The sequence below is a fragment of the Ovis aries genome, chromosome 2, assembly GCF_016772045.2.
Source record: "Ovis aries strain OAR_USU_Benz2616 breed Rambouillet chromosome 2, ARS-UI_Ramb_v3.0, whole genome shotgun sequence".
Classification (NCBI taxonomy): Eukaryota; Metazoa; Chordata; class Mammalia; order Artiodactyla; family Bovidae; genus Ovis; species Ovis aries.
This window is the reverse complement of record NC_056055.1, coordinates 36,405,083-36,417,868: the sequence shown is the minus strand read 5'-3', so window position 1 is coordinate 36,417,868 and position 12,786 is coordinate 36,405,083. Positions and strand designations below refer to the sequence as shown.

The following is a 12,786-nucleotide window of genomic DNA, read 5'->3' as shown; positions in this document are numbered from 1 at the left end:
TGAAGGGATAAATGGACTCCAGGGCAGGCAATGAATTTCTGAGGTGCATTTCAGAAGTTCTCCTCTAAACCATGAGTAAAAGCAGGTTGACTACAGCCTAGCACAGGTGACCAGGACAAAACAGCATGCCACCCAGGACCAGCAGGCAACACCCTATTCACAATGCCCCCAAGTGGATGGCCAGATATTCTATGCACTACAGAGATGTCTCCCAAGCCAGCTTTTCCAAGAGCTCTTCGGGGGAGGAGGGGAGGCAGGTCACAACACCAGAGCTTGAAAACATTACTCAGGAAAGGATATTGGGGAGCTTGAGGGGTGGACAAGAATACTTCAATCTTCATTAACGTTATCAGCAAGATTTTAATTTCAAAATACACCTGCCCCTCTTACCCATCCCCCCACAACACTGACTTTCCACTCTGAACCATTTACTACCAAACCCCACAATCAAAGGGGAACTAGGCACCTGTGCCCCTGTTCGACCATGAAACATGAGGGTAAGATGGTGGGGATGGGGAGAGACACAGGCCTCTAGGAATAGTGACCATGGGGAGCACCAAAGCCAGCAAATAAGCGAGGAGAAGTTACACAGCGCTCACAGGGAGGGAGAAGCCTCCCCACCCCCAGATCTTTAACTCCATCCATTTCTTTCCTGGCAAGAGAAACTTCGTAAAGAAACAGAATCTATCATTGGACATTTCATACCAAAAGCGAACCCACAGATTGACACTTACATTTCATTTGCTTGGAGATGGACTTGTTAGGTTCAAGCCAGTGCTGGGGAGAAAAAAAAGCAGAGAGTGTGGGTCAAATGGCTGGACCATGTGATGCATACTTAATAAAAGGAACTTAACAAAGATATTCTTTTTCCAAAGTACAGCCTCGGTTCCCCATAGATATTCCTTGGGGTTCGACCCTCTGAAGATCAACATGAGCAATTGGGCAGTAATAATATCACAGGCAAGTGTATAAATTACAGAGAATTAATACTTTCTGAGTAGTATTTGAGTCATACAGTTGCTAGGAGAGAAGGACAAGGGAGAAAATATGCACTTAAATGGGATGTTCCAGTGGCTCTTGTTGGCTCCTAGGTGATTCTTTGAGCTCCATCGCTCTGGGCAAGCCACAGATGGTTAAAGACTTTGACATCTGTGACCTCTAAGAGTCACAGTCCAGGACCATCCTTTCAAGTTAACAGTGGGGCAAGCCACCATTAGCCCTGTCACACACAGAGGCAGTTCTCCCTTCACAGTAGGGAGGAACAAATTATTTCAAACATCTTATTTCAGAGGCCTGAGGTTGTCAAGAAGAAAAATCAGCTGCAACACAAAACAAAGAAGCCCCAAATCCTGAATAGCTCAGAATCATGTAACCAATAAGTATTTGAAGCAGACACAATGCTGGACCCAGCAATCAGCTCTCTCCACTCCATGAGTGAAGGTCACTTTGACATGCCAACCCCAGGGCAGCCTTTGATGTTACAAAACATGATGCCCTTGAAGCTGCTTAAGGACTATCAGGAAGCATCACTTTATACACCAGAAGTTCAGATAGACAGATGGTAAGAGGGGTGCCACTGAGTATCCATCAAGATGTTGGGGAGTCCTCACTTATGGGGCACCCTCTCTCACTAGATACTGGAGACAAAAGAAGAGGAGGAAACTTACCATCAGTCAAGCACTTACACCTCAGTTTATCTCATTTGCAGGATCCAGTAAGCCTCAGGATTCTGTATTATCCCTATTGTTTGATGTAAATACATAGCCATGAAGTTGAATTAGGAGCTAGTATTGTTGAGGGCTCACTAAGTGCCAGAGTTTCTATGAGCCATCACTACTACCCCATTTACAGACAAGAAATCTGGAGCCTGGGATGTTAAAGAACTTGCCAAAGAAATGGCAAAGTGAAGAAATGGTGACGCCAGCTTTCAGTGCAATTCTAGTGCAGAGGCCCTTTACCTTGGGCTTGTGGCTTCCCCACTGGCCAGTTCATTCTAAAATGTATTATTCTCCTCGGTGAACACCCCCTACCTTCCTAGGAACTAGAGAATTGAGTGTCCAGTCAGCAGATTCCAGTCTAGGGTTTCAGATCTTTGCACTCTTTAAAGAAAAATGGGGTCTCCTGGCTATTTAAATCTAATTCTTCTAAATGAAGAATCTGCCAGAAAACCGTGCATTTATCCCTGACCTGTTGCACAATCAAACTAATATAGCAAATTTCTTTGTTTCTGGCCAGAATTCCACCAACTTATGTTGGAAACCCTGGTTAACTCCTTTTTCCCTTATATTTTTGTGGTAAAATATACATAACATCTGGTCCCATCACTTCATGGCAAATAGATGGGGAAACAATGGAAACAGTGAGAGACTTTATTTTCTTGTGCTCCAAAATCACTGCAGATGGTAACTGCGTCCATGAAATTAAAAGATGCTTGCTCCTTGAAAGAAAAGCTATGACCAGCCTAGACAGCATATTAAAAAGCAGAGACATTGCTTTGCCAACAAACATCCATCTAGTCAAAGCTATGGTTTTTCCAGTAGTCACATATGGATGTGAGAGCCAGACTATAAAGAAAGTTGAGCACCAAAGAATTGATGCTTTTGAACTGTGGTGTTGGAGAAGACTCTTTAGAGTCTCCTGTACTGCAAGGAGATCCAATCAGTCCATCCTAAAGGAAATCAGTCCTGAATATCCATTGGAAGGATGCTGAAGCTGAAACTCCAATACTTTCACCACCTTATGTGAAGAACCGACTCATTGGGACCCTGACGCTGGGAAAGACTGAAGGCAGGAGGAGAAGGGATGACAGAGGATGAGATGGTTGGATGGCATCACTGACTTGATGGACATGAGTTTGAGTAAACCCTGGGAGTTGGTGATGAGCAGGGAAGCCTGGCGTGCTGCAGTCCATGGGATCGCAAAGAGTCGGACATGACTGAGTGACTGAACTGAACTGATACCTAACATGGGCCTTCCCAGATGGTACTAGTGGTAAAGAATATGCCTGCCAGTATGGGAGACATAAGAGATGTGGGTTCAATCCCTGGATCAGGAAGATCCCCCTGGAGGAGGGTATGGCAACCCACTCCAGTATTCTTCCTGGAGAAACCCAACAAAGGAGCCTGGTGGGCTACAGTCCATAGGGTCAAAGAGTCAGTCATGACTGAATCAAGTCAGCATGCACGCACGCATACATAACATAAAATTCACCAACTTAACCATTTTAAGTGTACAGTTTGGCGTATTAAACACATTTATAATGGTGTGCTACCATCACCACCATCCATCTCTAGAACTCTTCACCTTGTAAAATTTAAATTACCTATTAAACATTAACTTTCATTTCCCCCTTTCTCCCAGACCTTGGAAACCACCACTGTACTTTTGGTTATCTCCTTCTAATCAGAAATTATGCTTGGACTTTACACAGTTAAAATTGAACAATGAGAAAGGTATTGATTACACCACTTACCAGCTACAAAATGTTTACTTTCTGTCTCTATTTTACAACTATAAAATGAGATCAGTAATTGTACCTACCTTGTAAGGTTGTTGTGAAGATTTTAAAAATTAATAAATGTAAGTTGCTTAAACAGTGCTTGTCATGTGAAAAATATTCAGTGAATGCTTGTTTGCTGATATTGTCATTGCTATTTAATAAGTACAGTTTAATTGGGAGACCACATTTTTCAATATATGGGACACATGAAAAGAATAATAAAAGGGGCCTTTGGTGATTTTAGAACTAAGGCACGAAAACAGATAATAGCAGCCTGAGATCAATACCTACTGCTATTGTTTCACAGAGGAGGATAGCCAGTCATTTTGTCAACAGAGTCTGAAATGTAAATAAGCTATCCAAATGCTCCTTGCCTGGCATTCTTTAAACTCCATAGCCCTTCTCTGCCTAATTTCAACCTATCTTCCCACCTTCTCGCTGCCCCCAGGCATGACAGGCAAATTTCATTTTGTGTGCTCACAAAAGTTGATGGTAATCTCCCAGGGTTGTGAGGAGAACTCAAGATTGGGTGAAGGTTTGGGGAGAATGAATGTCATGATGGATTGGTTATGTCTGCCATTCATGATGGATTGGCTATGTCTCCCATGGAAGGGGAGGGAACATTTAAGGCATGCCTGCGAGGTATTTACCATCTGTGCTCTACATAAATTATTTACTATAAATGATCTGGCCTTCTCATTGTCCTACATAATATGTCCAGCAGTTTCTGATCAGCTCTTATCTTCCTCTTCCTCTCAGCCTACTCATATCCTGCCCTTGTTTCTCAATTACCTTTGTCTAAAATTTAACTACTACATACATTTCCAAAACAACTATTCTTCCCCAATGGGATAGTCATAGGATATAGAGTTATAAGAAAAATAAGCTGGAAGTAATCATGCTTTAAAGAATTTTAGGGAATCATTTCTTCAAAGAGGGTCATGCTCAATTTATTGGTATGCACTGAATTTCAAAGGCTTCCATGATGACTCATGGTAAAGAATCTATCCCTAGATCTGGAGACCTGGGTTTGATCCCTGGATCGGGAAGATCCCCTGGAGAAGGGAATGGCTCCCCACTCTAGTATTCTTGCCTGGAGAAGTCCATGGATAGAGGATCCTGCTGGGCTACAGTCCATGGGATCACAGAGTCAGATACAACTGAGTGACTAATGCTTTCACTAAAATTTAAAAACCTGACTGGCCTATGGCCTAGCAATTCCTTTACCCTAATTTGGCCATGTGAATGAAGAGGAATGAAACAAGGATTTTCACTGCAATATTATATAAAATTACAAAATATTAGAAATAACATTAATGGCCATAATCAGGAAAATGGGTAAATAAAATCTGGGAGATTCTGTGGCAGTCTTTTCTAGGAAGTAGATCTTTATGTGCAACATGGTTGAATCCCCAAGGCAAAGTGTAGGATGAAAAAAGTGAACTGCAAAATTTATAACCATGACCACAGTTAGTTCCCAAATTGTGCACAGGGAAGCACAGCCACAGTAGACATCTGCGGGACTCCGTGCAAACCCTGAGCTCAAGGAGGTCCACAGTCCCAATATTAGCACACACTGAATTCCTTTTAACGTCATACTGTTTCAAAATTTGGGTTTCCCACGGTTGCTGTGATTAAAAAAAGAAGAAGAAGAAGAAGTTCTCTGCAAATCAGAAATTTGGTGTGGAACAGGCAATGAGTGTGGCAGTGTCTGATCTGATCCCAGGGTTTGAGAGCCATGAAGTGTCCAATAGGCACATACAGTTAGTAGGTAATTATGGTTAAGAATGAACTGGATACTATTTTCATGTGTGTAATATTTTGAATGGCTGCTAAGGCTATAATGGCTATGTTAGGACATAAATACTTATTAAGTTCTTTGGATCTAATTCTCACTAGATGGAACTGTTAAATATTCTTTTGACCTAGAGCACCATGAAATAATTACTAAGATACTGAAAGAGCCATAAACCAAGACAATTTGAGACCCTCTGAACTATGGTTGGAGAAGGCAATGGCACCCCACTCCAGTATTCTTGCCTGGAAAATCCCATGGACAGAGGAGCCTGGTGGGCTGCCGTCTATGGGGTTGCACAGAGTCGGACACGACTGAAGCGACTTAGCAGCAGCAGCAGCTGAACTATGGTATCATATGATTAAATGTGTTTTCTTTTTTAAATAAAAAGTACAAAACAGTACCATATATTTTCAAAGAAGACTTAACAAGCATCTAAATGTATTTTTAAACATCTGAAGTGATACTAAACTGACCCAGTGAGGTGGGTTACAGGGAGAGAACAGGAATTTAAGGTTGCTAGTCAAAGAAAACCATGAAACCACAACTTCCATTTTATCTGTGATACTTTAACTTCAATTGTCACGTGCATTTGTACAGTACATGACTGTTTAAAAATCAGTTGAAAAGAAATAGCTAAACTCCATCATGAAAATGGCTCACAGTAAAGAATTCGCCTGCAATGCAGGAGACTTGCTGGAGATATGGGTTCGATTCCTGGATTGGGAAGATCCCCTGGAGAAGGAAATGGCAACCCTCCCCAGTATTCTCTCCTGGAGAATCCCATGCACAAAGGAACCTGGAGGGCTACAGTCTATAGGGTTGCAAAGAGTCAGACAAGACTGAACATCCAAATAACATCATCCAAAGAATAAAAGTGGATTTCATGTAGGTTAGACTCAAGAGGAAGAATCCATACATAACAGGCCAATGCCAAATCTAGCCAGGCACCCAGGGTTGACTCAGGAGCCAGAAGGCCTGGATTCAGAAGCCAGCTCTGCCACTTACTAGTGAGTGCTGTGACCTCCATCAGGTTCCTCTGTTTCCTCAGTTATAGCATCATATGAGGTTTAAGTGGGTTAACTCACTTAGAAGCTCTAAGAACAGAGCTTGAATCATAGTGAAGGCTGAATAAACACCAGCTGTTCCCTCTGATCTTCCTCCCGTTCACTGAGAGATATTCTTAAGTTGGTGACATGGGCCCTCTCAGTGAGACCATATTTGTCACTCTCTTCTTCTCTCCCTCCCCACCCCACCTGCCTTCTGTGCTACATGAACAGATAATTCACTTTCATTTTTTCATTCTTCCTTTTAGAGGTAGGAGTTGAACAATGAAATAGTCTGTACTATACCAACACCTCCTGCTGAGATTGCATGTACAGATGGATTACACGCCCATGAGAAAATAACAACCATGTTGTGGTGTGCTTGGTAATTAGATGTAAGGCTTAGAACATTTATCACATTGCTATTTTCCCTTCAATTGCTATTTGGAATATATGTGATCTTTTAAAGTCTGTTTCCTTGCTGAAAACTGATATTCCTAGAGAGAGGAAGCAACGAAAACCTGCCAACCAAATATCTGAATTTGTGGCTGAAAGCTTCATTTCCTCGAATCTTATTTAGAATAAAAATTTCAAAGACTAAGGAATGTAATACCCAATCATTGATTCTACTTACTGAGCTTCAACAGAAAGATGAAACAGAGGAGGCATCCTTAGCATGATTTGAAGGTATTAGGAAGATGTCTGCAGGAAGAGTGTCTGAAGGCTCAGACCAGGTTCCCTTTTCCTTTAGTTATACAACAGTTAACTTTTTTTTTTTTTTTTTAAAGAAGGCTGCCCTCAGGTTACTGGAATCCATTGCAGACCAGTCCATCCTAAAGGAAATAAACCCTGAATATTCATTGGAAGGACTGATGCTGAAGCTTCAGTGCTTTGGCCACTTGATGCAAAGAGCTGACTCATTGGAAAAGACCCTGATGCTAGGAAAGATTGAAGGCATGATGAGAAGGGGGCAACAGAGGATGAGATGGTTGGATGGCATCACTGACTCAATGGACATGAGTCTGAGAAAACTCCAGGAGATGGTGAAGGATGGGGAAGCCTGGCATGCTGCTGTTCATGGGGTCACAAAGAGTTAGACACAACTGAGAATCTGAACAACAACAACTAAGGGACAGATGTGGGAGGTTAAATACTCCCTCTTCCCTTGGCCATGACCTACACTCTTCCTGAACTCCTCTGTGGAACTGAGCCCAAGTTACTCTCTCTCTGTACTGCCTAACATCGTACCCTGGCACACCCTCCTTCTCTTAATGTCCCAATCCCCTACTCCCCTACAAGTCTCCTTCTGGGAACATTTCCTAATAAAACTGGAATTTTTATCTCAGGATTTGCTTTCTCGGAACTGAACCTAAGACAGCCTCCTTAACTTTCCACCCAAAACTGCCCTCCATGGTATTTGAAATTCTTCTACTCAAGAAGAATTCTCAAATTCTTTTATTCCTTTTGCCTTAGACTTGAGCCCTAGTAGCCTGCAAGTTCCCTGTGAAGGGTTCCAATTCAGCACTGGTTTCAGCATTGAAAATCTGACCACATTTCAAGCCAGTTCTTATCTCTGGGTTGGGGGTAGCAGATTTCAGAACCTCTAAGGTTCCTTTAGGTCTTACATTTCATATACTATGAATTGAAGCAGATGAGAATGTTGCCGACAAATATTTCTTTCTTTTTAATTTTGCTGCTGCATTTAGCTCTAAAAGATAATTTTTCTCTTTCTCATCATAGAAATGGTACATTTCTTTCATACTCTCTAATTCTGGCAAATATGGAGAAAAAGATGGCAGAAATGAGTTGGTGATTTATGACTGAGTAGACTGATTTTCAAATTGGTAGATTTTTTTAAAAGCTACCAAAAGTAAACAATGTAAAAGTTAGCGATCTTCAAGGCTGGGCTTCTGTTGAAACTGACCTAGCTTATGATTACAGAATAAATTACACACCTCTCTCTTATCTTTCTCAAAACCCTTGGTTCTCTACACAAAACTAATCTATAGACTAGAGAAATGTGTTAAGTAACCAATGGGGCTTTAAACAATAATGAATAGACCTTCCCAAACAGGAGATTGTTTTTCTCCTCAATAGTAACCAAATCTGATCTGAAAAGGTGGCCTGATTCTCACGTCCCACCTGGACAAAGCCCCAGAGTAATTCAGCCCCTGCATTAGCTAGCCAATTTATGCTATTTCTAAGCCCTTTGCTGGGGAAAAAAAGAATGCCATCAAAATGAAGGCAGCCTTAACAGTGTCCTGGATAAGAAAGTTAGCCTAGGCCTTAGTCATTTCACTCCTGGTAACAATGACTTCCACTCCAGTTTCAATAAAATCTACAGCAACAAAAACATCTGTAGATCAGGTATTCTCAGAAGTTATTGTCCTTTTGTAAGCCAATCTATGTAAGAAAGCCTCCATGGCTTTGGAATAGTGTTTTTTCACTCCTTCAGCCATAACTGCGTTTGCTTTCTAGGTTCCTAGGGATGAGCAAAACAGAAGTAACTGCCAAGAGAAGAAACACTGTAGGAGCAGGAGAGCAAAAGCACCTTTTTTTACATAAAGAACCAGATTGTAATTATTTTAAGCTTTGTGATCCATATGGTCTCTGTCAGGACTCCAACTCTGCCATTGGAACATAAAAGCAGCCACAGACAATACAGAAATGAATAGAAGTAGCTGTGTTCCAACAAAACTTTATTTATAAAAACAGATGAGTGTCATCCTGACCCTTGCATGCCAACCTCAAGAAATCCATAGTGTATGAGAAAAAAACTAATAGTGGTCTGAAAATACAATAGAGTTTGTAAAAAAAAAAAAAAGTTTATTGATGTGCATTTTAAAGTACATTAAAATACCAAAATGCAATCATTAAGGAAATTATGGGCTTCGTTCATGCTTGTTACAATGGATTTTACCATTATCAGTACCCAGTTACATACTGTGGAACATTTGCTGTCATGTCATATAAATTTAACAATACTATCACCAAACTTTTCTAAAGTTCAAAGCTCTCCTAGTTGCCAGACTCATGGATCTTTTCAAACTCTTTAAAGCATGGAAGAGTAAAAGGATAAGTTCTATATGTTGATAACTTGGAATAATGCATTTAAACAACAACCCTATGGCACAGTTGCTTTTAGGATCCTCATTAAACAAGTAAAGAAACTGAGGCACAGGCTGTCAAAGTCATACAAACAGCAGATGGCAGGGACAGGATTTGACCCAGCCTTCCTGGGGCCAAATCTCTTAGCATTTGAGCAATAATTGCAGTTCATTCCTTTTTATGAATTCTGTAACTACCCATGCTTCTAAAATGTCTCTCTCTCTCTCTCTCTCTCCCCTCCTTCTATTCTTTCTTCTCTGTATGTTCCTGGTCAGTCTTCATTGCAGGTTTCTCCTTCTGGACCATCCTTTAAAATATGGACATTTATTCAGCTTTCAGATTCTCCTCTCAACTTATACTCTCTCCCTTAACACTGCAATCTATTCTTCAGGGCTTTAAAATAGTGAGGAGCTCATTGACTCCCAAAATCTCCATCTGTAACCTAAATTTCTTTAAAATTTTAGATCCATTTCATTTTAGGGCCTAAGATTCAGATTTATATTTTCTTTTTTTAAGTTAATCTCAGCATTAATTTATTATAAAGTTTAATTATAACATATTTTAGATAAATGATGGGGTATCCTTTTCTCTAGTTGGAATTCATCTTATTATATGGAGCTCTAAGTCTCATTCATATTTTAATCCCACATAGTTAACAGCTGCAATTCTCTTAGTCTCTGATCTTCTTTGACTCCCAGCCTAAAGGTTTTCCTGTCCTACATGTTAGTAGTAATTCATCTTTGCCCTTCATAGTACTTAACAAACTTGCTATTTTAATTCAGTGATGACAACACTTGTTTACTGTCTATCTCTGATCATTAAACTCTCAGAAAATGGAGATCATCAGACACTGATGTCCAAAACTGTTTCATTTCAGAGTGTAATCTGGTCCCTTTACCTCTGCTGACCATATTAAAACCTTTTAACACTCAATGCTTAGACAGATATGCAATACAGGAGCAAAGAAATTCCACAGAAGTGACTAAACAAATTTCCATTAGGCTGAGGCATTGCTTAGATTAATTCAAAACCAGATTTGATATCATTTCAGTTCAATTCAGTTCAGTCACTCAGTTGTGTACAACTCTTTGCAACCCCATGAAATGCAGCACGCCAGGCCTCCCTGTCCATCATCAACTCCCGGAGTTTTCCCAAACTCATATCCACTGAGTCGGTGATGCCATCCAGCCATCTCTTCCTCTGTCGTCCCCTTCTCCTCCCACCTCAATCTTTCCTAATATCAGGGTCTTTTGAAATAAGTCAGCTGTTTGCATCAGGTGGCCAAAGTATTGGGTTTCAACTTCATCATCAGTCCTTCCAATGAACATTCAGGACTGGTTTCCTTTAGGATGGACTGTTTGGATCTCAGTGCAGTCCAAGGTTCTCTAGAGTCTTCTCCAACATCACAGTTCAAAAGCATCAATTCTTCTGTGTTCAGCTTTCTTTATAGTCCAACGTTCACATACATACATGAATACTAGAAAACTGCAAACCTCTCTGCCTCAACAGCTCATAGTCATCCCAACTCAACATGTCCAAAACTTATCAATCCAATGTTTTTGTACAGTTATTTGGTAAATGGTTCCACTTGTACTTGGAACCTATGTAAGAAGTCCAAACACTCTGCTAGAAAAGCCATGTGGAAAGGCCCTGAAAACACATGCAGAGGAAGGGAGTCCCCAAGCCCCACCTTCTAGTCACCCCCACTGAAGCACCAGGCACATGAATGAAGAGTGACACACTTGGACACACTCAGACCATACCAGCCACCGGCTGAGTGAGCCCAGACAACCCCATGCAGAGCAGAATTATCCAGTTGAACCCTAATCAAATTCCTGACCCACAAAATCCTGAAATTTAATAAAACTGTGTTGTTTTAAATCAGCAAGTTTTGAAGAGAGTTGTTACATAGCAATAGATCACTAGAACTCTTGCTCCTTGTTATGGACCTACCCATTATACTCACATGCTGCAACCCTAACCCCAATGTGATGATTCTGGAGGTAAGTCCTTTGGGAAGTAATAAGGTTCAAAAGAAGTCATGAGAGTACACCCCACACGACTGGATTAGTGTCCTTATAAGACAACAAAGAAAGACCAGAACTCTCTTGAGCCCTCCTACTCCACTCCACCATGTGAGGACATAGGAGAAGGCAGCTGTCTGCCAACCAGAAAGACAGTTCTCACCAGGAAACAAACCCATCAGTACCATGATCTTGGACTATCCAGCCTCTTAAAACTATGAGAAATAAATGTCCTGCTTAAGCACCTGGTCTATGGTGTTTTCTTGCAGCGGTCCAAGACGCCTAAGACATTCTCATCATTACCTCCATCCATATATAATTACAATTGAACTTTGAAAGATATCTATCTGCTGGAGCATAAATGAAGAAGAAATATGTCTGCTTCAAATTCTCATTTCCTAATCTATACTGTTTTTAATCTAAGTTGTACACTATGCTCACACTTACATTCCAGTCTCTTCTCAGCTGAACTTAAAAACTGCCTTTAATATTATTTCCAAACCTGCTTGTGTACATTCAGCTCTGAATGTCTTGCCACTGGAAGTCTCTAGTGAGTGATTTTCTTTATAATAATGGTACTTAAATCTTATTTCCCAAATTAATTTCTATCTTCATCTGAACCAAACCCAGGAGGTTCCCACTACAAAGGAGAAAAACTGTCCTACATTGGATATCTTCGCATTTTTTCTAACTCAAACAGATATAAAATGGTATTTCCCAGCCCTATTTATTTTTTTGTCTGCTTTTTAAAAAATTTCAAGTGTACAACATAGTGATTCAATAATTTTATGCACTAAAAAATATCACCATGGTAGGTCTGGTTACCATGTGTCACCATACAAACTTATGACAATGTTATTAACTATAGTCCCCATACTGTACATTATATTCCCATAGTTTATTTTATAACCAGAAGTTTGTATCTCTTAATCTCCCTTATTTATTTCACTCATCCTCCCACCCTCTCCTCTCCAGCAAACACTAGTTCCTTCTCTGTATCTATGGGTCTGTTTTGGTTTTGTTTTTTAGATTCTACAATAAGTGAGATCAAGTTCTATTTGTCTTCCTCTGACTAATTTCATTTAACTTAATACCTTTTAGATCCATCCATATTATTGCAAATGACAAGATTTCATTTTTAAATTATATATATATATAATTATATACACAATATTGTGTATATACATAAATATATAAAATTTAAAATTATATATTATATATATTTATATATATATAAGAGAGTTCCAGAAAAACACCTATTTCTGCTTTATTGACTATGCCAAAGCCTTTGACTGTGTGGATCACGAGAAACTG

The 12,786-nt window shown here is 40.2% G+C and overlaps 1 protein-coding gene across 10 annotated transcripts in view; it reads right to left on the bottom strand.

Annotated features, from left to right (window-relative positions):
- Nucleotides 1-12,786, bottom strand: part of FRMD3 (FERM domain containing 3) — a 416,578-nt gene that overhangs the window by 148,558 nt on the left and 255,234 nt on the right. For all 10 annotated transcript variants that reach the window (XM_060409135.1, XM_060409137.1, XM_060409136.1 and 7 more), the window contains one exon: nucleotides 735-777. In XM_060409135.1, the coding sequence (XP_060265118.1) occupies nucleotides 735-741 (7 nt within the window). In that variant the 5' untranslated portion in view covers nucleotides 742-777. The remainder of the gene's footprint in view (nucleotides 1-734; nucleotides 778-12,786) is intronic.